Here is a 25,963-nt window from a genome sequence, read left to right as displayed (position 1 = left end):
AGGATAGAGAGTCAGCAGAAAATCTTCCATTCACTATGGTTCCACGATGCGCATGATGTGCAAATTTGAGCCAATCTGCAAGTTAACCGTTTCATGGAAACGGCGTAAATCCGCAAGCTAGGCGAATTTTGCGATTCGCAAAACCTTATCAAATCCATCGTTCTTGCGAATAATAAAAACAGCACTTGCGAATCGTTCAATTTTAAACATTGCTCATCTTTTCTCGATCGAGTTTTATGTGTTCGCGTCGCTAACACGTTTGTCGCTAACTGCGTCCCTAATTATTAGCTTACAGCGTACAACTTCTTACCCTTTTTCAACAAGGCGCGGAGTCAATCAACATCATGCAAATGTCCATAGAAACACTTAATTTGCACAGTAAATCAAGGTGTGCACAACTCCAAAATCTGCATGATGTGCATCATGGAAACATAGTGAATCCAAACGCAAAGCGACTTCACAGCTGAGCAGTTGTAAACAAGTTTTATTCATTTACCAGTTCAACTATGCACAGTGTCTCTGACTAATCACTCATCATACCACGCTGCCACCTGCTGCCACCTGCTGCATTTCCACTCGTTGCATCTAATGACCACAGTTTCTATTGTTCAGAATAAAACGGATTCGCAGTATTTGCCTGGTAAAACCTGTTTGCACTGGCGATCAGTTGTTGTGGTATTGCAAAAGCAACTCCTGCTGTTTGGTCCTATTTCTGGCTGGATGAGAACTGATTCTCAGTGAGCTGGAATGCTGCCATACCACATAGTGGTCTATGATTAGATCAGTTCATCCACAATGACAGCTTGCTGAGAAATGACTGTGGTAAGAGTACACACCTGCAGACCACAGACCAGCCCTAAATTGTTTCGGAAGGTCTGTGGCTACTGTTTCCGTTATGCTGTACCTCTCTAGGTCAGCTCTCCTTTCTGCATTAATATTTGGTTTATAACCCAGATAGTTTCTAGGAAGTTCTGAGGTAACGATAAACTGTACATTTATCTGGGCCAAGATCTACATGTACATTGGTCATAGGAAGTGCCAGTATGCTAAAAAGCTAAATGATGTTGTTACTTTGCCATGAAAAACAGAAACATCATTCAAAGCAAGAATTAAACTATTTGTCTCTCAATCGTTTTTACATTAATATTGTGACATTCGAATGTAGCGGCATTCCATAAAAATACAAAATAGAATACTAAACTTTGCAACCAACTAACAATGTTTAAGACTGATATTGGTGTACACCAGTTTATATACTGTTTTTGGCAGCGCTCAACCACCTACAATGACATCTACATCTATAACCACATCCTTTAAAAATGGTATTGGAAAAGCTCACACCGCAACTCTCTGGGGTTCTTGGATTCATGACCTGTTACAATATAACATGGACTAATACCATAGATATAATAAATAAGAGTTTATTATATCTATGGCTAATACTATAAAACAATTTGAAATGTTGGAGTACTATTAGTTTTCTCTAAACATCTGTCCTGTTTCAATAAAATAAACTTTGTTTTAGCTCGAACCATAATTGATGGTTTAGGAGGACTCTCTTTCAACCTAACAGAGCCTTTTGACAACTTTGACCTGACCGAGCGATTGATCGAAATGAGAGAACTCCAAACTGACCCCCTCTTCCTTCTGTCCATCAACTTTCACCAATATGAGCGCAATACCATCCTTCTGGACATCTCTCCTCCAGCCGGAACAATTGTCATTACTAAGAAGATGAGTGTAAATGTAAGAAAACCAAATGTCCTTCTCTGATAGTACATGAGGCTGTTTAGATTACAGATAAAAGTGAACTTCTGTACTAAGAACTTGGTATTACAGAAACAAATAATACAATACAATATAATTTTGTAATTTAGTTTGTAATACAGAACTGTATTACTGGCAAACTTTGAAGTTATCATTGTTTTCCTCTGCCAAAAGCCGGCTTGGTTTTGTGGTTTGGAAGGTTTAACTTGAAAACAGCAGGATGGGGTTCAATTCACAGGAAAGCTACTGGTGGTGGCAAGGAGATGCTTAAAGTCCTTGAAGGTCTTTAAAAGAAGTCTTAAATGGCCCCTCTACTAATTTTTAGTCATGCAGTTGGTTTCCTTCCTCTGCTGCTTTCTAGTTTTCCCTGCCATATAGGGACTAGTGATGATGTCACTTTTCAAACATTCTCTCCTAACCCACATCTGTCAGCGTGAAAGCTTCAGTTTGGACGAAAGGGACAGCGGTGTTATATACAATAGTAACCAATATGTAACACACCAAGCCTTTGTCCAACAAGAAAACACCAAATGGAATGCTAAAAAAATTTATTGCATCCAAACCTTCTATTGAACCATAATTATGATCATTCTCGAGTGCTCACGGTTAAGCGAGCTAACGGCCAGAAAGTGAGATAACGGCCACAAAGCGAGCTAACGGCCAGAAAGCGAGCTAGCGGCCAGAAAGCGAGCTAACGGCCAGAAAGCGAGCTAACGGCCAGAAAGCGAGCTAACGGCCACAAAGCGAGCTAACGGCCACAAAGCGAGCTAACGGCCAGAAAGCGAGCTAACGGCCAGAAAGCGAGCTAGCGGCCAGAAAGCGAGCTAACGGCCAGAAAGCGAGCTAACGGCCACAAAGCGAGCTAACGGCCACAAAGCGAGCTAACGGCCAGAAAGCGCCAAAATTGCATCAATATTACCCTTTCATTCAGCATTCATCGTCCAGCTGCACGGTGTCACGTTTGAGCTGATTAAAACCTACGAATAGTGTATCCTTCTGGTGTAAATACACAGATTTATGTCTACCCTTGGCAATATAATATGGATAATATATTGACTATAACTTGAATAATAATATTTTTCTACACTGTGCGTGTTTTACACAAAAGATATTTACGATAACCGCTTAATTACTCCATGTTTTATTAGACAATGAAGTTTCCTTTTTAGCAATCCATCGTTTTTTTTGACGTCATCAAGTCGTTTGCACGTGCGCTTGTTCACGAAAAAGCCGCCATATTTGTAGAAAATGATCGTTTTTCTTTGATTTATTAGTACTTTTAAGTGTTGTTTTGATACTATAATAAAAAAATTGCAAATAAAAACATCGTTTTCAAATTATCCTTGCAAAAGCTTCGGGTTTTTAACGATAAAATTGTCTATAAAGATGGCCGACAACAATAAAATTATGTCACGAAAAAACGAAGGATTGTTAAAGCAATAGCTTCTTCAACTCTTCGCGTATCACGAGCCATGTAGTGCGGCTTGGCGTGGGGTTTATGTATGGCCAAGGGACGCGTGGTGCTCCTTCAGTAGGCTTCATACATAACATTTCTGATTAGTGATTTGTTAATGAATTAGCCTATCGTGTTTGTACTTAAATGAAAAGAAACAATCATCTGCCTATTTTAGGCCAATAGAAAATATCTTTACAGCCTAAAATATTTTGTGCATAGTTTCACTTTGCAAAAAACTTTATTTTCAATGACAATTTTTTTTTCACGATGACCAGTCGTGTCAGACACACTACAGCTACACTACAGCTTAGGTTTCACTAATTGTAGATCAATGTACATTGGGTGATTATCTAGTGAACATTAGTATTACTGAAAGGGGTTATTTTATTTTCAGATGTAATAATAATGCTGTAAGTTATAGTAATATTGATAACTCATCTGACTCGGAACACGCTCTCGGTAATAGCAAAAATTGTCAAAAAGGTTTTTGAGCTTATTCCGCAACACATTTGTAGCCTTTTTTATGGCATCTGCTAATGTAAAATTTTATGTTGATTAATTCGGTGTCAAAATATTTTTTATAGACCGTGTGGTTCAAAAGTTATGGCAATTAACATGGTACCTTAACGAATATTAGGTTTAGCCAAATAACTATATATCGTTAAAAAGAATTATTTGGTAACGAAGAAGTTAATATATGTCGCTATGTTACAGACTACTTAATAAGCAAGTGCTACCAAAAATGCACTACCAGAGCTGCTCTACAAAAACTGCCTACTAATAATAAAAAGTTAGAACGAAATTTATTTTCAACTATTATTATCATTATTATTACAGTATATTATTATTATCGGTATTATTATCATCGTTATATTAAGTATTATTCTAATCAATTATTATCAAACACATTTATTATCAATGCAGTAATAAGCAAAGGTCTGAATATGCCTAAACATTTGGAAGAGGGTTTTGAGGTTTAGACTACTATGGCTATTGGTAACTGAACTACAGCCAAATTTGACCTCGCTATCATCTAACCATAAGTGTATAAAATTTGAATCTTGTCTTATTTTTCCCTCAAATGACTACATGAAAAGTTTAGTCAGGTTTCTTTCGAAGAACACCCAAAGTTTGGTAGCTAAATACACTCAAAACCTCCATATAAGAAGGTGATTCATTTTTCAAGTTTACTTTGTATCTTAAAACCATTGTATGTTGAATATAATATTCTTTCGAGGATACACAGTAATTTGTCTAATCTGTTCTACAGTCCAAACGCCTATGTTGATCCTTAATAAATACTGTAGGTACTTACATATAGCATTAAAATGCATCGCATAAAAACCATGTAAAACAGTTGGATGTCAAAAATTAAATTATGTTTAAAAAAAACGATTAACCATTAAGTAAGATTAACGATTAATCTTACTAATCTTACTTTTCTGTCAGGACACATGAATTGAACAGCAGTTTTGGTCTGGCAATGCAAAGTAAAGATGCAAAAGTTGGAAAATAGAGATGCTAAGAAAGATATGCATCACAATTTACTCTGACTTAGACTAGGAAAGGTTTAAACTAATTTAGTTTGTTTACGCCAATTCTTGATTATTTTTCTATGCCTTTTCAAACTGCTGTCAGTCCCTTCACTTTTATTTACAAAACTGTGATGCTCAGAGACACTTGAAACTTTGTGTGATAAAAAGTGCTTCTAGTGTAGAATCAAATATGTGCTAGAACTTTGCATAATGCTGAAAAATTCGTGTTTTTAAGTAACTGTAAGAGGTCTGTTTTAAACTCCAACAAAATAATACATATTCTACTTATAGTTTGACTTGTCAAAGCTGACTTCTGTTGAAGGAGTTGGTTTTCTTACTTTCCTAATTATTCATAATTCCTGACAGTTATTTTAGAAAATAAAGATACTCAAATACTACATAAATACAAAGTATTTATAGAGTATTTGAGGATAAATATTTATAAATACGTTGTATTTATAAATTTTATTTATAAATGTTTATAAATACAGCGTATTTATAAACAATTATAAATAAAATATTTATAATTGTTTATAAGTTTATAAACAAATATATTTTATTTATTTAAGATAAATGTTTATAAATACAGAGTATTTATAAACATTTATTTTTATAAATATTACATTTTTATATATTGCTAATGTTATATTTATCAAACCCTTTCAGTAATTCAGTCACAGGGGTTCAGTAGAAACGGCAGCAGCAGTAGTTACACTGAGTTGCAAGGTCTTTATGGAAATATATGTAACTTGTTGAGAGTTCATGTGTTGTGTTGGTTTCATTCTTGAACTCAGCGGTGTTAATGCACAGTTCATTTTGTTTATTAGTGAAACATATAAGCTACCTATGCGTTGAATGCAAAAAAGTTATATTTTTTCAATAAAGAAGGGTTCGGTGAACACACATAAAACTGGCGGGATTCAGTACGTCAGCACTGTTAAGAACAACTGTTTCAAAGCACTTGATAAACCACCTCACTTTTTATTTCAGGGTTTTACGCGACTAGCTCCAGAGGTTCTCAGTGTATGGAATGATCTTTATAAAGGTGAAACACCTCCTCCTTTGGATGCTTTTTTGGAAACCTATTATATTATGAATGACGTTAAAGAGACAGTTGACAGCTCTGCTTCTAGTACTCCTAAAAACTGGAATGACACGCTCGCCACGGTAGAGGAACTGCAATTGCTTTGTCCACAGGTAATAGTTTATCTGTAACTAATTCCTGTTGTTAGTAGCCATTTGATATCTAGTTAGTATTCATGCCATCAATGCTAACTCATTGCTAGTACTTGCACACAATGTGGAAACCAAGTCTCGTCCATCCTTCGAATGAACATCTGTGGTTCTCAGTTCAGCGAAAATTTTATAAACTTAGTAAAGGCTGTAAACACACATTTTGTTGTCTCCAACTATTCATGTAATTACATGGCTACGTTTATTTCACAGCAATAAAAAAAGGTTTTGGCATTTGTTGCAATTTAAAAATCCTGTAAAATTACTGATATCCAAATTTACTGTTGCAAAATTTGTGTGACAGAGATTTAGATGAACAACTATAATATAGTTGTTAATATTTAGTTTAGTTAATAACAACTATAATATAGTTGCTATGAAACAGTTTTAAGCCTCATACATAGTATGTATAAGGCTTAAAAGTGTTTGTTTCTCTTTTAACTAAACAAATGACTTGACTAAAAAGTGTCGTTACTTCATCTCATCAGATGCAGATTTGAAGAATGACACTAGCCATGTCCAGTCCTGAGTTCAAGTTTGGAAGAGATATTGGTCAAAATAAAGCAGAAAACAAAAACTGTTTGCTATAATTTATTGTGATGCCGCCGGGTCTGCTGTTAAACACGCATGCTCTCATCTCTACTAGGTATTTAGACCATAGTTAGAACTTATTTTGTATGTCTGCCTGACTGGAGCAACTAAAATGTTCAATTCTATGATCTAGATAAATTGGACAAGAGTGATTGGTGCAACGCTGTCAAAGATTGACCAACCGATACCAGATATAATCAGCGTTCCTAACAAAGTTTATATATTAGCCTTGAGCCTTCTTTTAAAAACCTGGAATACACGGTGAGTGAATACATCATAAAAAATTGCATTTTTATTAAAGTCACTAATTGAAAATACACATCCTCTATGTTGGAGTAATGAGATAAAACAAGAGATTTTAAGAAGTCCTGACACGGTTTGGAGAAATTACAAAACTTCTCAAGGATTTTGTATAAAACATTGAAATATTGGAAAATTTGAGATGATGGTTGAGCAATTTTATTAAATCCCTGATGTTGGTTACGCATAAAAGCGTAATAAAAACTATAATAACATTAAAAATTGATTTAACTTTATTCATTTGTGATTATTAGGAGATGAGAAACTAGTACACAAGCTGATAGTCTGCTAGTCAACTTTAGCCTATTTACATGGAACTGTTTTGCAGCATCTTGATTGATAATATAAATGGTATGATTTGAGCTTTTATTTCTAATGGTCATAAATGTACTCGGTTCAAAGCAATTGTTTTAGACCAGTTAAAAGGTAAGGAATGGACACTATTATTTACATTCAAAGATTATCCAGTAAGGCAGCCTTTTTGCTAAAAAGTCGTTTGAAATTTTGAATTTGTTGCTAAACTGTTGCTGTTGTTGCAGCAAATAAGTACGCTTTCAACTTACTCAGAGATATCTGTAGACATTCTTACGCATAAGTTGTTAAAACTAGTTTTAGGATATCCAAAGCTGTGCAAATCACAACCAGGCAAAAGTAATCTATTTTTGTTATGACAATTACAAAAATATTTTTTATATATTGCAATCATGAATACCTTTTTGTAATTCATCATATTAAACTTTTAGTTTTTACGTAAACACTAAAAAATTTTTAATAGGAATTGATAAAGGCAAATAGCATTGATTATTTGTTATTGCCCTGCCTAGTTGGCCAATCTATCGCAAAGTTTGAGCAATTTTTTGCAGCATCCGTAGATTAACACTAGTATATTGATATGGCTCCGCACCAATGTAAACTATATTTTTGTCTCTAGAATTTGCTTATTGCTTGCTACATTGCTAAAATTTTAGTGAGGATATCATATTTCAAGGTATGTTTCTCTTTGCTTGAAGTTTATTGTGGTAACTTGTGCCAAACGGAATATTAAAAATTTACTTGTGTGGAATGTGTTTAAATGGTAAATTGATCATTGTTTATAATAAAATGAAGTCTAGATCACCGGGTGTTACAGATTTTCATAAGTGGTTATACTAACAAAACAATCGATGCAAATTTTTAAATTAGAGATCTGAAGCTTGACCTATTGACCTATTGTTTCACAATTTTTTGTTCAGCCAATAATCATAAGCTGTGATAAATGCAAAAATTTACTTGATTACCAGCCTTTTATATGCCGGTAGAGGAGCTATTGTTGTTTCCATGTTACATTTTTCTGTAACTAAAGCAGTGATATCATCGATTCTCTCAAATTTTCAGATATCTTTACATTCTAAAGTTGTGCAGAAACTAGCTTGCCATTTATAAATTTGGTAATAAATTAATTACCTAATGAATTTGAGTAGCTTAGCTTTAAGTAGCTTAGCTTACCCAATAGATTTAGTAGTAGCTTACCTGTAATGATCTCTAAAGCAATCCTGAACTTAGAGCGTGCTAAGATATTCACAAGTGATGTATAAGTATGTGATCTAATATTAAATAGCATGGCAAGGACAATGTAGTGGATTAGGTCGCCGGTCGGCAAACCTAGAGGTTTCAAGTTCACATTCAGTGCGAAGCGGGTTTTTCGTTCCAAAAACATTATCGCTGTAACTGGACAAAAATATTGAAACAACAAACGCTGAGATTTATATATAGACTAGCTGTGCTACCCGGCGTTGCCCGGGTATTAAAAATAAGCTTATAAACAATGAGAGGTAATGAGAGTTTCCTGCCACTTGCTATTAGCCTGGCATATTGCCAATGGATAATTTGAGTAAGCTTACTAATAAGACCTACTGCTTCTCATGACGCTGCGTCGTAACGAAAAGCAAAGCGTATTTTCTCTCAAATACCGACATATCGTGCCTGACGAAAGTATCACGATCGTGTGGCTGAATTGGTAAGGCTTTGGATTGGTGAATGGGAGGGTCTGAGATTACATCTTCTGCGCTACGGATTATTTATTCCAAGATTTCAATAGCTATAGATCAACATATACAACGACGAATGAATACACAAACTTTGAGAAATATATATATATATATATATAAATAATTTATATATGACAACCTTTTTTAATATTTTAATTATTTGTAGGCTTCCTATGGTAAAATGATGATCTGAAATTTTCTAACTCTGCTGTAGTGCTATACACAGCTCATCATTGCATTCAATATTCTCTGCCACTTAAACTAGTACATTTGTGATATCACCGCAGTATTTACCTGGCATTTTCGCTAGTACATTTTTGATATCGTTGCAAAATATAGCTGCCACCTACACGAGTAATTTTAAATTTTAGGTCGCTGGACAACTATCTAAAATTCAATTTTGTAATGGAGAACCTTATTTACTTTGATTATAAATATCGCAAAGTACAGGATGATCTGCTGAACAAGTTGTTGGTAAGTAATTAGCAGTTGTCTCCGCAATAAGTAGTAGCTGAGTGCTTCAGCAATAGTGATAGTCTACATTGTATTTGTGGCTCAAAAAGATATTGGCCTCGATGATGTGTTACATCTATTTGTGACAATTTTTGATTGAACAATGTCTTCGAGGTGACCATTAGTAAATAGTTTATGTTTTTTAGTTGTCAAGAAATTTCTGGCGACCTCAGCCAAGGTGGCTTTTCTGCGTGAATGAGATGATGACAAACCTGGAGCTGATTTTGGGTAGATGGTATGTTGAGGATTACTTAGAAAAGGAAAATGCCGTCGTGAAGGATGTAAGTTCGACTGATTCACTTCCACTACTTCACTGATTAATAATATTACTAATGTTCACTAATTACTGAATGTTTCCAATATTTACTAATTCTTAAAATTTTATTATTGAATTATATCATTGACTACATCTATAAATTTCACTAGATACAACTACAAGAAAGTAAAGGATCAATTATCTGCTTTATCTTTAAGATATTTAGGACACTTTATGCCACTTTAGGACACCTTATGAGGCCTTGTGACACTTTGAGGTATTATAAAAAACCTAATGACTCACTGGCCGACACTTCATGATGCACTGTCCGACACTCCATGATACTTTATGACGCCTGATGGCACTTTACAGTATTGTTAAACACTTAATGACTCGCTAGCCGACACTTTATGACGCACTGTCCGACACTCCATGACAGTTATTGACACTTTTTGAAACATTGAAAAGTCTTATGACACTTCATAACCCTAAGATACCTTATTATAGGTAGATGAGATGATAGAGCAGATTCGTACTACCTACATAGAGGTTCTTCAAAGAACAAGCCTTCTTGATGGTGAGACAAGGAGTTTTGCTATCAACAAAATCAAAGCAATGGACAAGCAAGTGGCATTTGCTGCAGAGTATACAAACAAGCAAATTATAGAAGAGGCTTATAGTCATGTAAGTCATACATGTGTATCCATATCTCTCCAGTATGTTGCCTCAGCTGAGCATATCAACCTTTATATGCTGTCTTAAATGAGCGAATACTTCTTTCCCCTAAGTTTTTTTTAGGGTGTTATACCACCCCCACCCTTTCCCTCAAGCAGCTTGTTCAGCTGATCACTATTCACAATTAGTTCACTTGACTCACTGAACAGTAATAAAATGCTGTTTTTAGTCAGCACCTGAACTGGGTATTTTTTGTAGATGCTTGTCATCTTGAAGCACGCATGCAATACATGACAGTCAATGTGTGTAGATTACATGTCTAGTCCTTCTAAAGAAATTGATACAACTTGTATTGAAATTGTTTTAAATTATAAATAACTTACTCAGCATTCTTGAGTAAACTTACTCCACACATCTTGTGTTTCAAAGATACTTTTAGCATAGCAAATGTTTAGTAACATTTCTAATTTTGAAATGCAAATTAAAACTTGCTAAAAATTAAATAGCTAACATGAATACACAATCATTCCACCTTTTTGCGCTGAAATAGCACTCCCAACAGGTCTTACAAACAGCCCAACTATTCATATTGCAGGTAGTAGCCCTAGGAAATGAATCATTTTTCTCAAATATGATGAACACCGCACTCGCCAACCCGTACTTGGAGTTAACTCTCGTCGGAACTCTGACGGATGAGCAATGGGAAAGCTTGTAAGTGCATCAATGATGTCTGTACTAAAATGGAGAACTCATCAGATGTTTGACAATTGTCAGTTGCCTTATTGTAGATAGTCTTTTTGCAGCCGTCAGGCTGAATCTTTGACATTTAAGTGATGGTTGTGGAGTTGTCACATCACAGTTGTTACATTTTAGTTGTCGCATTACGGTAATGCGCTGTTTTTTGTATTTTAATAGCCAGCCTAGTTTGGTTTTAGTTATGCCTAGTATTAAAATCAAATTGATTTGATAACAAACCGGAAATATTTTTACCAAAAAGGTTTAAACTAATATTTAAGGAATTTTCATTGTGAAGGTTAAAATTCGTGTGCTGTCACAAAAGGTCACTAAGCTTTTCCAATGCATGTGCGACAGCCAACAAAAACAAAATGGTGGCACCAAGCTAAGTGACAGGAACATGTATATTGTCTGCATTCTTGAAAACATTTCCATCGTGTTTATCACTGTTTACCACACTAAATGTCTATGTGGTATTGTTTATTTTTCATTACTGATTTGGCTGGTTTCTAGATTACTAACTTGGAGTTGTTCATTCTTCATCTAACCGCTGTCGATGTATCATATTTAATATTAATAGACCAAATTATGAATATGGTAGTTGTTAAAAAGCCTAAAATTTGTAATTTTAGGCTTCTTAACAAAAGAACGGGAATAAGACATGCAATTCCTATTCCCTTTGTGGCATGCAAACACAAAAATAAATGGTACAACATTTTTGATTGTTTATTCTTTATTATTTGGTTCTTTATTATGTACAGTTTTATTTTTTGAAATTTTTTTAGACATACATTTTATTTAATATTTTAGTTACTTTCTATCCCAGAACCAATTAAAATTATTACCACCATTTTCTATGAAAAGAATGCTTTTCGTTGTTAGTCTCAAAAAAATTATGGTCAACTTTTGCGGTATCACTGCAGAAGCAAAGTGAAACACTTTAACTAGTGTCATAGGCATCATAAGTCCTTCTATTGGCTATCATAAGTCTTTATGACATTTTGGCAGCCCTAACTCCTTAATCATCAAGTTGAGGCAAGGCATAAGAAATCGAATAGATCATTTATCTAGTTTATCTAGTTTAACTGGTTTATGTTTTTCATAGGGATCAATTAACAGCTGTTATAACACAAGAACCAATTAGCCATACTAATAACTCTCTATTCTCAAACTAGACGGTAACGGTGCATTTTAGGTCGGTACAACGCACATATAATGCTTGCGCAACGGATATACAAGGCACTTGCAACGCACAAACATTGTGGATACAACGCCGACACAAATAATTAACAATGCATGCGCCACAACAATATTTCACTCTCAATATTTTTTTCAGAAAATTACAAATTATTTTATTTTTGATTTTCTAACCTAAGATCTGAAAGAATCACCCTGTAAAATATGGTTTACCTACATACATTTTTACCTGCTCCAAACATGACAACTGTTTGTGGTACAATATTCACAACTTGCATAGTAATCAAGGGTGATAATTAAATCATTTTAGGTTAAGTCATTTCTTTGGCACTAGCAGCGCTCATGATAATCATACACCCAGCCTTAGTAGGACTCCAATAGTATACAGTGCATGAGACGGCCAATAAGAGTAATGATAGTGGGTGTGGCTCTACTGTTCAATGGTGGGTGTGCTTCAACTATACAGTGGTGGGTATGGATCTACTGTTTAATGGTGGGTGTACTTCTACAGTTTAGTAGTGGGTGTAGCTCTACTGTTCAGTGGTAGGTGTGCTTCTACTGTGCAGTGGTGGGTGTGGATATACTGTACAGTAGTGGGTGTTGATCTACTGTTCAGTGGTGGGTATGACGCTACTGTTTAGAGGTGGATGTGGGTATATTGTTCAGCTGTTGGTGTGGTTCTACTGTTCAGTTGTGGGTGTGATTCTACTGTTCAATGATGAGTGTGCTTCTACCATTCAGTGGTGGGTGTGGCGCTACTGTTTAGTGGTGGGTGTGGCGCTACTGTTCAGTGGTGGGTGTGCTTCTACTATTTAGTGGTGGGTGTGGATCTACTGTTTAGTGGTGGGTGTGGATCTACTGTTAAGTGGTGGGTGTGCTTCTACTGTTTCGTGGTGGGTGATGATCTACTGTTTAGTGGTGGGTGTGAATCTACTGTTAAGTTGTGGGTATGCCTCCTAGACACCTGTGAGTGTGTTGCTACTACTGACACACTTGAGAGTATGGTTCTACTACCCAATTAAAGGCAGCCGTTGCATTTATAATCTTGATGCAGGGTTGTATTGACCGGCACATTAAAACCAATTAGTTATCTGTTAAAATTACTAGTTTGATTTATCAGCACATGTTTTTTGTAGGCGTGACAACTCTAGAATACCACATTCTTATCCTTTTTCGTCTTACATTGTAACTAAATGCCTGTGATCTGAATTCAAAAGGTTTATAATTGTAGGTGGCTAGACAAGGCCTACGTAGTAAATGGTTTTTACTCAGCTAACTTCAACCGATTCAGTAAGTAGACATTGTCTATATATACATGTACAGACATGCATGAAACTGAGTGAGCTCATGACTGATTTCTAATTCTATTAGAGTAGACCAACAATTAAGGTGTAAATACTGCTTTGTCTGATTATAGGTGTATAGCTGTATAGCTAGAGGGCTTCTATTGCAGTTTTGTCACATCGTCATTGCAGTATTAAACATCTCAAACTGATGCCTGAATATGGCATATTTTAAAATTTAAGTCTACCACTCTACCTGATATCCACATTAATAGCTGACTCTAATGAATTTGTGTCATGTCTAAAACTGCTTTAGAAGCTAATCAGATCCAAATTGTTAAAAAAGCGAATTCTGTAGCTGCATAATATCCTATCGTGTTAGCAATTAAGTTAGCCAATCAACACAATGTACTTGCAAGCGAGTCAATTCCTTCACTTTTTACTCTTGTATCTTGTAATTGTAATTAATGTAAATGCTTGACTAAACTAAAATTTGAATTTTTTTAAATGCGGTCAAAATTTGGCAAACAGTTTTCTTACAAGTTAAACAAATTAGATTTTGATCAACATTCATGTTTTAAATGATTTTTAAGTCCACCAGAACTTTGATCACTTACCTAATCACATATGAACAACTTGGACCATGTTCCAAGGAAAGACAACAACACGGTGTGGTCTTGCTTTTCCCATTCCTCTCAGCCATTCAAAAAACATCAAATAGCACCCTTTTAGCAAAATAAAACATGCAGTTCGCACTCCCTTTGGAGAATGCAAGCACAAAAATAAATAGTACAAAGTTTTTGATTCTTTATTATTTTTGTTCTTTATTAAGTACACATTTAGTTTTTGAAAATTTTTTAGATGGATATTTTATTTAATGTTTTAGGTACTTTTTATGCGAGAACCTATTAAAATTATTACTATTATTTCCTATGGAAAGAATGTTTTTCATTGTCAGTCTCAAACCAATTAGGGTAAACTTTTGTGGTATCACGAGAGAAGCAAAGTGAAACACTTTAACTAGTGGCATAGGCATCATAAGTCCTTCTATTGGCTTTATATAGGCTTCTATAGGTTTTCATGCCACATTGGCAGCCCTAACTCATTAATCACCAAGTTCAGGCAAGGCGTAACCAATCGCATAGATGATAACTGGTTTATGTTCCTCATAGTGATCGGTTAAAAGCTGTTATAACACAAGAACCAATTAGCCATACTAACAACTCTCTATTCTCAAACTAGACATACCCTAAGTGATCACTACTAGTAATTGTCGTGTTGTAAGCCATTTTCAAGCTAGTTTAAAAACCACTCTTACTGAAAAAGCAAATTGTTCAGGTATAATTTATTACTTGTTTTAATTAAATTTTTATGCTTAAAGAAAACAAATATGTAGATATTATGACATGAAGTAACTTTATTATAGCGATTCTTGCCGGTATAATGCAAGGAGCCTTCTATGATTTGGAGAACCCAAAGTACATGAACTACGGATCAATGGGCTTCACAATTGGTCATGAGTTCACTCATGGCTTTGATGACTCAGGTGGGTGAATCACTAGCTGACTCTCTCCTTGACAGACTTTCTTCAATCACATCTTTGGCTTTATGTATTCCAATACATTATGCCTTGTTATAAAACCTCTTTGAATGTTGTATTTTAAAACTATTTTTAATAAAATTACTAACCTTTCTTACATAGGAAAATAAAAGTACAGTGCACCCTCGAGATACGATTACCCTGATATACGATTTTTTCACCTTACGAAGTCAAACATCGTGATATCTTCACCTCGCTATACGAATTTTATTTCACTATACGAATTTGAGAAAAGTTTCGCCCGAGTTAAAATTTGGCCGTCGGTGTGCTCATAACACACGTCGAAATAAAAAAGACACCGAAATATAGTTTGCCGAAAACATTCTTAGAACGTTTAGAAGAGACACGATGATCGACTTCTCTCATATCCGCGTGGAAAATTTCGTGTAAAATGCACAAGCGAGAGATAATATTCATAGCGTTATTATAGCTTTTGCTATAAACTTTCAAGTCAGCATACGTATATAACTACAAGTATCTACATTTAATTCGTTATCTATGGAATCTGAGACCGATCCAAACGTTACAAAACGAAGGAAAATTGATTTCTATGTCAACCAAGTTGGATGTCGTAAATAAGAAGGGACCCGTATTATTAACATTGTCAAGGAATATGATCGCAACCAATCAGCATTTGCAATTATTATTAAAACAAGAACTCCATTAAAGCAAGCACAAGAAAGAGCTTCCGACAGAAGATTTGAATGAGCTAGGTCATGCACGCGATCAGCATTCAAAAGGAGCAACCAAAAGGATGTAGAAGATACGGAAAACCCCACATTCGCAGAAATATTTTAAGTGTTTAATTTACTGATGTGGACTGGTACATTAAAACAATGCATGTATAATATATATTATTTATCTCTTGTGTGGCATGTTTTTCATATTTTAGTCATTTTATTTGTTTCCTTTTGGTTTTATGTTTTATTCTCTTGTTTAACCATGTCTTTGCATATGGGCTTGTTATCTTCTACGTGAATACAATTCATCGTATGTATGTATGTAACTCATATAACTAGCTACTCAGGATAGTTGAAGCATCCACATTACTTTCTGAAACTTGCTAAAGCCCTGTCCCCCCTAGGGTATAAATACGTACAAACTTTGTATGTATAGTTACATTGATTCTTTTGCATATTTCATACAAGACAAACTACTGTACCACATTCTCTGGATCCTTTTACAAGCGCTAGCTAGCAATTTTCTGCATTGCACCATCAATTTTTTTCGTAGAAAAGGTAGAATTGGACAGGAATGGACAACTTCCTTTAGCCTACTAAAAAATTCCAATTCATTACGTTTTAAATTTATTGTCAAGTGCACAGCACCATAATTAGCATTGATACGCTTTTGCCTCATCTCTGCTTTACTCGCTACATGTACCAGCTAAAGCCACGTTACTCCAAAGGTATGTACGTCCTGTATAGAAAATAAAATTTTATTTTTCTTTTCGGTAGCCATTAAATGGTCAAGTGTGCGAGGGGCCGCTTTCTATAACTGCATCGCTCGGCCTTATTGATTTAGGTTGAAAAAGGTTTCAAACAGATAGGCTAAAGTTTATAGTGAAAGTGAAGATATGAACTGCTGAAGGATAAAATTTCATGATAAAAAGTTGATACATACTAAAACTTAGTTTCAAGTGTAGGTTTAGCAAGCTAAACTTACTTGAAGTGAATTCAAAGTTTATGTTATGCGTACCTGTTGAAGGCAAGAACTCCTTACCGTACGTTATGCATTTGGTACACACATTATAATTTTGCGTTTTATTGCAGATCATAACCATTAAAATACACTAAATACAATACAGTTACTGTAGGTAACTATAATTACTAAAGTTAACATACTATTTTGCTGCTAATTGTCAATATGTACACATTTTTATGAAAAAAATTGACGATTTTCACCAGGGAGTGTTTGCATTGTTTAATTACAATGGTCTCTATACCCCGATATACGAATTTTTCACCATACGATGCCAACCCTGGAACGAATTAACATCGTATCTCGGGGGTGCACTGTATTTTTAATTTGCCTTATAGCATAATAATATTTCGTTTGAGGTAGATTATGATTTGAATATACAGGTAGACATTACGGAATGGATGGTTTGATAAACTCATGGTGGACTCACAAGTCTGAGGAGAACTTCGCAAAAGCCAAAAGGTGTTACGAGGACCAATACAGTAGCCTAACCGTCTCGGCGTATGGTTCCAATGATACATACATGGTGAGAAACCTGCATGGACATACATGTAATTACATTTAGTTATCTTATTTGACTTAATGTAACTAGGAGTGAAAATATACCAAAAGTGTTTTTGTTTATAAAATCAGACCTTTAAAAGAATCATTTTCACTTGAATGTTGGATACTGTTTACTATCAACCATTTCATGCTCAGAAGTATCATGTAAAGATATGAATAGCTTCCTATAGCACATTGCATTGTCACTCATGATGGATGACCATCACTGTGATCATCATGGTGGCAGTCACCGTGATCTCAAGGATGATCACAGTAATCATCATTGTCACTCATGATAGCTAGTCATCGGTGCAGACTACTTAGTGAAGGAATGCTTACTTGAGATTTACGTACGAGGTTTACGATAAGTTTTACGTTCGATGTATATTTGCGCCATTTTATGCTATGAAACAGTTTGCAAGAAGTTAACTGGCCCAGTTAAGCTGTTTGAGTAACTATTAATGGTCAAGATATCTGTTGCACTAAATACTTATTTCTTTTTTGCAGACAAATGGAAACATTACATCCAATGAGAACATAGCAGATAATGGAGCCGAATATGTAGTTTTCCAGGTACAATAAGATCTATAATGATTACTGTTTACTAGTACTATGACCCCTAGTACTAATCCTACTAGTACATGTTTTATTTGTACTGATACTAATAGTACTAATACTCCTAGTACTAATACTAGTACTAATGCTCTCCCAACAACACCCAGGATAAAGAAAATCTTCCATGTTCTGCTCACTACTTGAGAAAAAAACTAAAAAATTATCAGTCATACATATTACAGAGCTCTGACTATCATGCAGCAAGCATCTTAAATAGATATACTGTTTAAATACAACAAGTGTAGGATTAGGTTGCATTTAAATAGGACAACTCTGCATGATTTTGTAAGTTTGAGGTTCGCTTTCAAAACTGTTTTCATTAATATCCTAATCTAGTTAATAAAATACTTTTTATTTACTTACTATAAAAATCTCTACTTACCCTCATCACTCCATAACTTATTCATGAAAAATAAAAGTATTATACTTCTTTTTGTTTATTAGTATATAATATGTTTACAATGTATGTAGTTACTTGTATATAACATGTATACAATGTATGTAGTTATTTGTATATAATATGTATACAATGTATGTAGTTACTTGTATATAACATGTATACAATACAATGTATGTAGTTACTTGTATATAACATGTATATAATGTATGTAGTTATTTGTATATAATATGTATACAATGTATGTAGTTACTTGTATATAACATGTATACAATGTATGTAGTTATTTGTATATAATATGTATACAATGTATGTAGTTATTTGTATATAATATGTATACAATGTATGTAGTTACTTGTATATAACATGTATATAATGTATGTAGTTACTTGTGTATAATATGTATACAATGTATGTAGTTATTTGTATATAATATGTATACAATGTATGTAGTTACTTGTATATAAAATGTATACAATGTATGTAGTTATTTGTATATAATATGTATACAATGTATGTAGTTACTTGTATATAACATGTATACAATGTATGTAGTTACTTGTATATAACATGTATATAATGTATGTAGTTACTTGTATATAATATGTATACAATGTATGTAGTTACTTGTATATAACATGTATACAATGTATGTAGTTATTTGTATATAATATGTATACAATGTATGTAGTTACTTGTGTATAATATGTATACAATGTATGTAGTTATTTGTATCTAATATGTATACAATGTATGTAGTTACTTGTATATAAAATGTATACAATGTATGTAGTTATTTGTATATAATATGTATACAACGTATGTAGTTATTTGTATATAATATGTATACAATGTATGTAGTTATTTGTATATAATATGTATACAATGTATGTAGTTACTTGTATATAACATGTATACAATGTATGTAGTTACTTGTATATAATATGTATACAATGTATTTAGTTATTTGTATCTAATATGTATACAATGTATGTAGTTACTTGTGTATAATATGTATACAATGTATGTAGTTACTTGTATATAACATGTATACAATGTATGTAGTTACTTGTATATAACATGTATATAATGTATGTAGTTATTTGTATATAATATGTATACAATGTATGTAGTTACTTGTATATAACATGTATACAATGTATGTAGTTACTTGTATATAATATGTATACAATGTATGTAGTTACTTGTATATAACATGTATACAATGTATGTAGTTATTTGTATATAATATGTATACAATGTATGTAGTTACTTGTATATAACATGTATACAATGTATGTAGTTATTTGTATATAATATGTATACAATGTATGTAGTTACTTGTGTATAATATGTATACAATGTATGTAGTTATTTGTATATAATATGTATACAATGTATGTAGTTACTTGTATATAACATGTATACAATTTATGTAGTTATTTGTATATAATATGTATACAATGTATGTAGTTACTTGTATATAACATGTATACAATGTATGTAGTTACTTGTATATAACATGTATATAATGTATGTAGTTATTTGTATATAATATGTATACAATGTATGTAGTTACTTGTATATAACATGTATACAATGTATGTAGTTATTTGTATATAATATGTATACAATGTATGTAGTTATTTGTATATAATATGTATACAATGTATGTAGTTACTTGTATATAACATGTATATAATGTATGTAGTTACTTGTGTATAATATGTATACAATGTATGTAGTTATTTGTATCTAATATGTATACAATGTATGTAGTTGCTTGTGTATAATATGTATACAATGTATGTAGTTATTTGTATATAATATGTATACAATGTATGTAGTTACTTGTATATAACATGTATACAATGTATGTAGTTATTTGTATATAATATGTATACAATGTATGTAGTTATTTGTATATAATATGTATACAATGTATGTAGTTACTTGTATATAACATGTATATAATGTATGTAGTTACTTGTATATAATATGTATACAATGTATGTAGTTACTTGTATATAATATGTATACAATGTATGTAGTTACTTGTATATAACATGTATATAATGTATGTAGTTACTTGTATATAATATGTATACAATGTATGTAGTTACTTGTGTATAATATGTATATAATGTATGTAGTTGTTTGTATATAACATGTATACAATGTATGTAGTTACTTGTATATAACATGTATATAATGTATGTAGTCAGCTGCTGATGAGACATTAATGAAAATTAATTAAGAACGCTGCAGAAACCTTTTTAAATTAATAAGTTAATATTCTACATAAAAGTTAAAATATTGTATTGCGAAAGATGGTACTCAGGTCATCTGACAGAACCTTGACATTGGGATAATGAAAATTGTTCAAATTTAGTCTTTATAAACTGAGATCCATAAATCAACTGAATCTATAAAACTGCCTTTTTTTTAGAAATTTAAACTTGAAGTATAGATATTAAAACACTAGATCTAATGATGTTTGTTTTTGAGGTTCTTAATCACATTCATTACATAAAAATATTCTTAGGATTAATATATAACAGATTAACTATTAATACTGTATCATGACTAGCAAGGCTTATTTACAAACATGAATGATATAAAATTTATCTTATTTTTCAGGCTTATGAAGCTTGGGTAGAAAGTCATGGGAAGGAGAAACTTTTGCCAACGCCATATCTTGATACATGGCAGAAGCAATATTACATCGCACAAGCTCAGGTTTGTTACCAGCTAGTGGACAATGAAGCCTAAAGCTGTATTAGAAGGTTCAAGCACTAGAAGCATTCACTGTCCTTGTATTTCAATTCATCCAAACAATGCAACAAACTAGTTGAGTTATAGTTCTATACATTTCAAAATAAGTTATTAATGGAATAAAAATAATCGATTGAATCCCAAAAATCTAGTGAGGACTTCTTGTATGCTACTATTTTATTTTTCAAAGACTTAAATATCTATCTTTTGGTTAGCCAAACCATAGTTTTTAATTGCAGTTTATAATCAGAACTCATATAACAGAGTTTCAGTAACTATTTTCAGTGTTTTTTACAATTTTAGGTTCTTAAATGTTATAATATGATTTGTGTTTATTGCATTGTGTCTTTGTTATGGTTTACTTTATTCCATATTGCAAAGCTTGTTTTAAATTTTTACTTCCTAAAAAAATGATGGGAAAGCTGTGGTCCTGATACAAATCATTAAGATATTTAACATTCGATCATTATGAAATGCTATTTCACCCCGAATACTACTTTTTCAGGGATGGTGTGCCAAGTTCACAAGCTCAGGATTAGCCGTCATGTCAGACATGTTCGTACACTCACAGAAAGAGTCGCGCGTGAATGGCATGTACCAAAACTCAGTTCGCTTTGCTGAAATATTCCAGTGTCCGTCTGGATCATTTATGAACCCAGAGAACAAGTGCAAACTCTGGTAGTCTACCGGTGTTCAGTCTAGTTATCTATTTGCTAGGAATTTTCTTATGAAGTAGTTTTTATTATTAATATTCAGCTCACAGTGTCATGTTCAAAGTCTCTTATGTTCCACTTTCTGTACTTGGTAGCGCACTAACTTTGTCCGCGTTGAATATAATGTATTTATATTTCAAACTTCTACCATGTTTATCATGTCTTTATCATATCATTAACTAGTCTTTATTGACAATTTAGTGTATTATCATACAAGCACTGTTAAGTTGAGTCACTGTCAAGTTATTCAAGTTTTTTAGTTATAAAGCACTTTACTCCACCATTTATAAGATGATTTATTAGTACGTATTTTTCCATATTAATGAAGCTGTTTCACAATCAATGAACTAATGGTGTTTTATTTACACAATTTGATTTTTATTATACATAAAATTTAATATTTTGGTTGTTTAAAACTCAGTAACCAAAGTAGGTTTACATATTTTACATTTAGTTTGGGATTTTTATCATTGATTTTTTGTAGCACATTGAGCATTCACATCTTTGAATCTGATTTAACATTCTTTCATTTCTCAGATAATCGTAGTTCTGGAAAATTTTGTTACTTGTGTGACTGGTGGTTATAATGCTGTCAACAAGTTAAATAATTTCATTCTGTTGCAAACCTGTAAGAAATCAAAATTATAACGATAAATTTTATTGTTGTCAGATAGTTAGCTTTGTTATTGCCAGTGTTATTAAAGTATTGTTGGTTTGGTTAGTAGGTTTGATTAACAGAGAACCTAGCAGCATTGATAGATACATATTTTCTTACATTGTCACAGCACATTTTTTCTGCAAGTGTTTCACTACAATGTGTAGTTAAAATTTATTAGTCAGATACTGTTCATACCTCAACTAACTTTTGATTGTGTACTTTGTTGTATGTATAAAAAATACAACTCTATCTGGTCTACCTAACACAATTATAGGTAAAACCAGCCAATGACAAACTATTTTGAGTAATGTGATACTACAGTGGGTGTCGCAAGGCCATGCCAAAACTTTAAAGTTTGTTAGTGTTTCCTAGCAGAGTTTCAGTATCATTTACATTATTGAAGCACGACTTGGACCTTAGTGTAAGTAAAGAACATTCGAATTAAAAATAGTGAATGATTTAAAACATTCATTGCAAATAGAATTAAGTTCAACAGAAATCAAATAAAGTTTTGTAACAGTTGCTAAGGATGAGTTTAAAAACTTTTTAGAAAATTGAAGAATTCTATAATGCTCTGAGAGCTGTCAAATTAATGTATGCAAAATAGAGTTTATATCTCAACAAGAATGATCTTTATCACGTTTTAAAAAAATTCTCAATTCTCTGTTGCTAATGTTAACGTAGTTTCGGCAAGATTGAAATACGTATATCTTGTGATGTTCTATTTATGGAAAGTGTAATTCTGTTTAGTCAGGAAGCAGAGTCTCTCATTTGAGTCTTTCATATGATCTTTAAACATATTCAGTTATACGCTGTACTAAGTGCCAAGTAAAGTAGCTTTAGTAAAGCTATATTGCTCAGAGCAGTCAGATATAGTTACAAGCATTAGCAAAGGATTTTATTGTATAGCCTTGATAAATTTGTGGGGGAGCTGTTAAAGTTAGTAATTGTATTGTAAGTCAAGTGGTATAGCAGTTTCTAATAAATACCAATTTATAGTGTGATTAGTTTTGTTTGCTTTGAGTCACCTGTAGTTCCATCCAACATATTTAACCTTGCATCATTCATAGTACATACATGTACAAGTATACATATTTAACCTTGCATCATTCATAGTACATACATGTACAAGTATACATATTTAACCTTGCATCATTCATAGTACATACATGTACAAGTATACATATTTAACCTTGCATCATTCATAGTACATACATGTACAAGTATACATATTTAACCTTGCATCATTCATAGTACATACATGTACAAGTATACATATTTAACCTTGCATCATTCATAGTACATACATGTACAAGTATACATATTTAACCTTGCATCATTCATAGTACATACATGTACAAGTATACATATTTAACCTTGCATCATTCATAGTACATACATGTACAAGTATACATATTTAACCTTGCATCATTCATAGTACATACATGTACAAGTATACATATTTAACCTTGCATCATTCATAGTACATACATGTACAAGTATACATATTTAACCTTGCATCATTCATAGTACATACATGTACAAGTATACATATTTAACCTTGCATCATTCATAGTACATACATGTACAAGTATACATATTTAACCTTGCATCATTCATAGTACATACATGTACAAGTATACATATTTAACCTTGCATCATTCATAGTACATACATGTACAAGTATTTCTATCTCTATATATAAATCTAAGTGTTGGTTGGTTTGACTGTCGTATGTTCAGTTATAGTGATGAAATAAGCACAAAAAGCTGGTCCACTTTAGAATTGAACTAAAAACTTCAGTTTTTCAGACAGGCACTGTAACCTCTACACCACGCGGCCACCTTGCCATACTATGGACTAATTGTGGACCTATAAATATTAAGTACATATAGTATAAGCTTAATCAAACTTAGAAAACACATATATAAACAAACACCTTCAATTAAAAATTAGACTAGAGAATTTTGTATACGTTGGTTAAAAATAAATGTTGTTTGCCAAAATCTATTTTGTTGTCTGTGCAAGGCCGAGCATTCAACTAGTATATATATATATATATACATATATATATATATACATATATATACATATATATATATATATATATATATATATATATATATATATGTATGTATATGTATATGGATATGTATATGGATATGTATATGTATATACATGTACATGCAGCAGATCATCAAAGCAAATTTACTTTTCTGATCATTCTAATAGATTATCTATTAACGCGAGTTTTGCTATTTTCAAGGCACTGGTACATGTATCAAATTTACTTTGGCTTATGATTGGCTGTGTTAAAAAACTGTAGCTTTTCGAAGGATTTTATTAAAACATCTGATTTGTAAACTTGACATTATTGCATAATAGGCCTATGTTAAAACATTTGTTGCTAGCAAAGGTGTGAAAACTGAAAGGTACTTATGCTATTGAATTACCTAAAATTTAAGCTAAAATAATGACAAGCCAGTTTTATGCAGAAATATTGGATATTGGTAAGTTTTAGTTGTCTATGTGACAATGTTTCAGCAATGATATACAGCCCCTGTATATCATTGCTGTATAGCAGGGCTGTATATCATTGGTTTCAGCACCAAAAAAGTGATAATCGCCAGTTGTACAGATTTAGACAGTTAATAGTTTGAAATAGTCAGTTGCTAAATACCCTCTAAATACAGGGATAGTACATAGACCAATTTTAACCATCTTTGCAGTAAAATTGATTTTGCACGCATTAATTGTACCGTGACCAACTCTAATAATATTGAAAGATAACTAGACAAAATTGGTTACGGGATGTAATAATAAATACGGAGTTGTCACCTCAACAAAATGACATCAACTAACAGTCCTACTGTACAATCAAAATGTTTGTCGGTACAGACAACTTCAAAAAGATCATAAGGCGACTTTACTAACGTGTCCATTTCTTTTTGTTCTTATTGCAAAGTTAATTTTTTTCGTACGACCTCACCTTTTATATCCCATTCTGTAAAGCTATCATATATACATTATGTATTTATTCCTTCTTGTTTTTCTGTTTCTGAATTTTTTTGATTTGAGGCAAACCTTATACATTATTCTTCTCAATTTATGTGCTAGATTGTGCTTGCCTTTGGCTTTTCGTCAATACGCCTACTTAGCTCTTTCCTCATTATAGTAAAATAATCGTTAGTTTAGCTTTCAAAACAGAAACTAAAATAAGGATACTCAATTATGAGATGGTAATGGCTGGTGTCGCAATTTACATAGAATTACTTGGCTGTGAGAGATTAGTGGTTAGTGTATTAGGAATTCACTACTAAGGTTTGTTTATGTTTGCATATTTGTGATTGAAGTCAGTGAGAGGAAATGCAGCATGGCTATTAAAGTAGCAGA

At 32.7% G+C, this 25,963-nt stretch overlaps 1 protein-coding gene across 3 annotated transcripts in view; it reads left to right on the top strand.

Annotated features, from left to right (window-relative positions):
- Window positions 1–22,068, top strand: part of LOC137403955 (neprilysin-1-like) — a 36,576-nt gene extending 14,508 nt beyond the window's left edge. For all 3 annotated transcript variants that reach the window (XM_068090089.1, XM_068090087.1, XM_068090088.1), the window contains exons 6-18: window positions 1,526–1,746; window positions 5,749–5,955; window positions 6,716–6,843; window positions 9,281–9,383; window positions 9,569–9,703; window positions 10,186–10,362; window positions 10,949–11,064; window positions 13,517–13,575; window positions 14,995–15,114; window positions 17,253–17,395; window positions 17,920–17,985; window positions 21,065–21,163; window positions 21,705–22,068. In XM_068090089.1, the coding sequence (XP_067946190.1) occupies window positions 1,526–1,746; window positions 5,749–5,955; window positions 6,716–6,843; window positions 9,281–9,383; window positions 9,569–9,703; window positions 10,186–10,362; window positions 10,949–11,064; window positions 13,517–13,575; window positions 14,995–15,114; window positions 17,253–17,395; window positions 17,920–17,985; window positions 21,065–21,163; window positions 21,705–21,881 (1,751 nt within the window). In that variant the 3' untranslated portion in view covers window positions 21,882–22,068. The remainder of the gene's footprint in view (window positions 1–1,525; window positions 1,747–5,748; window positions 5,956–6,715; window positions 6,844–9,280; window positions 9,384–9,568; window positions 9,704–10,185; window positions 10,363–10,948; window positions 11,065–13,516; window positions 13,576–14,994; window positions 15,115–17,252; window positions 17,396–17,919; window positions 17,986–21,064; window positions 21,164–21,704) is intronic.
- Window positions 22,069–25,963: the final 3,895 nt, after the last annotated feature.

The sequence above is a fragment of the Watersipora subatra genome, chromosome 9 (genome assembly GCF_963576615.1).
Source record: "Watersipora subatra chromosome 9, tzWatSuba1.1, whole genome shotgun sequence".
Lineage (NCBI taxonomy): Eukaryota > Metazoa > Bryozoa > Gymnolaemata > Cheilostomatida > Watersiporidae > Watersipora > Watersipora subatra.
The sequence above is the reverse complement of the archived record's forward strand: the minus strand, read 5'-3'. Positions and strand labels throughout refer to the sequence as shown.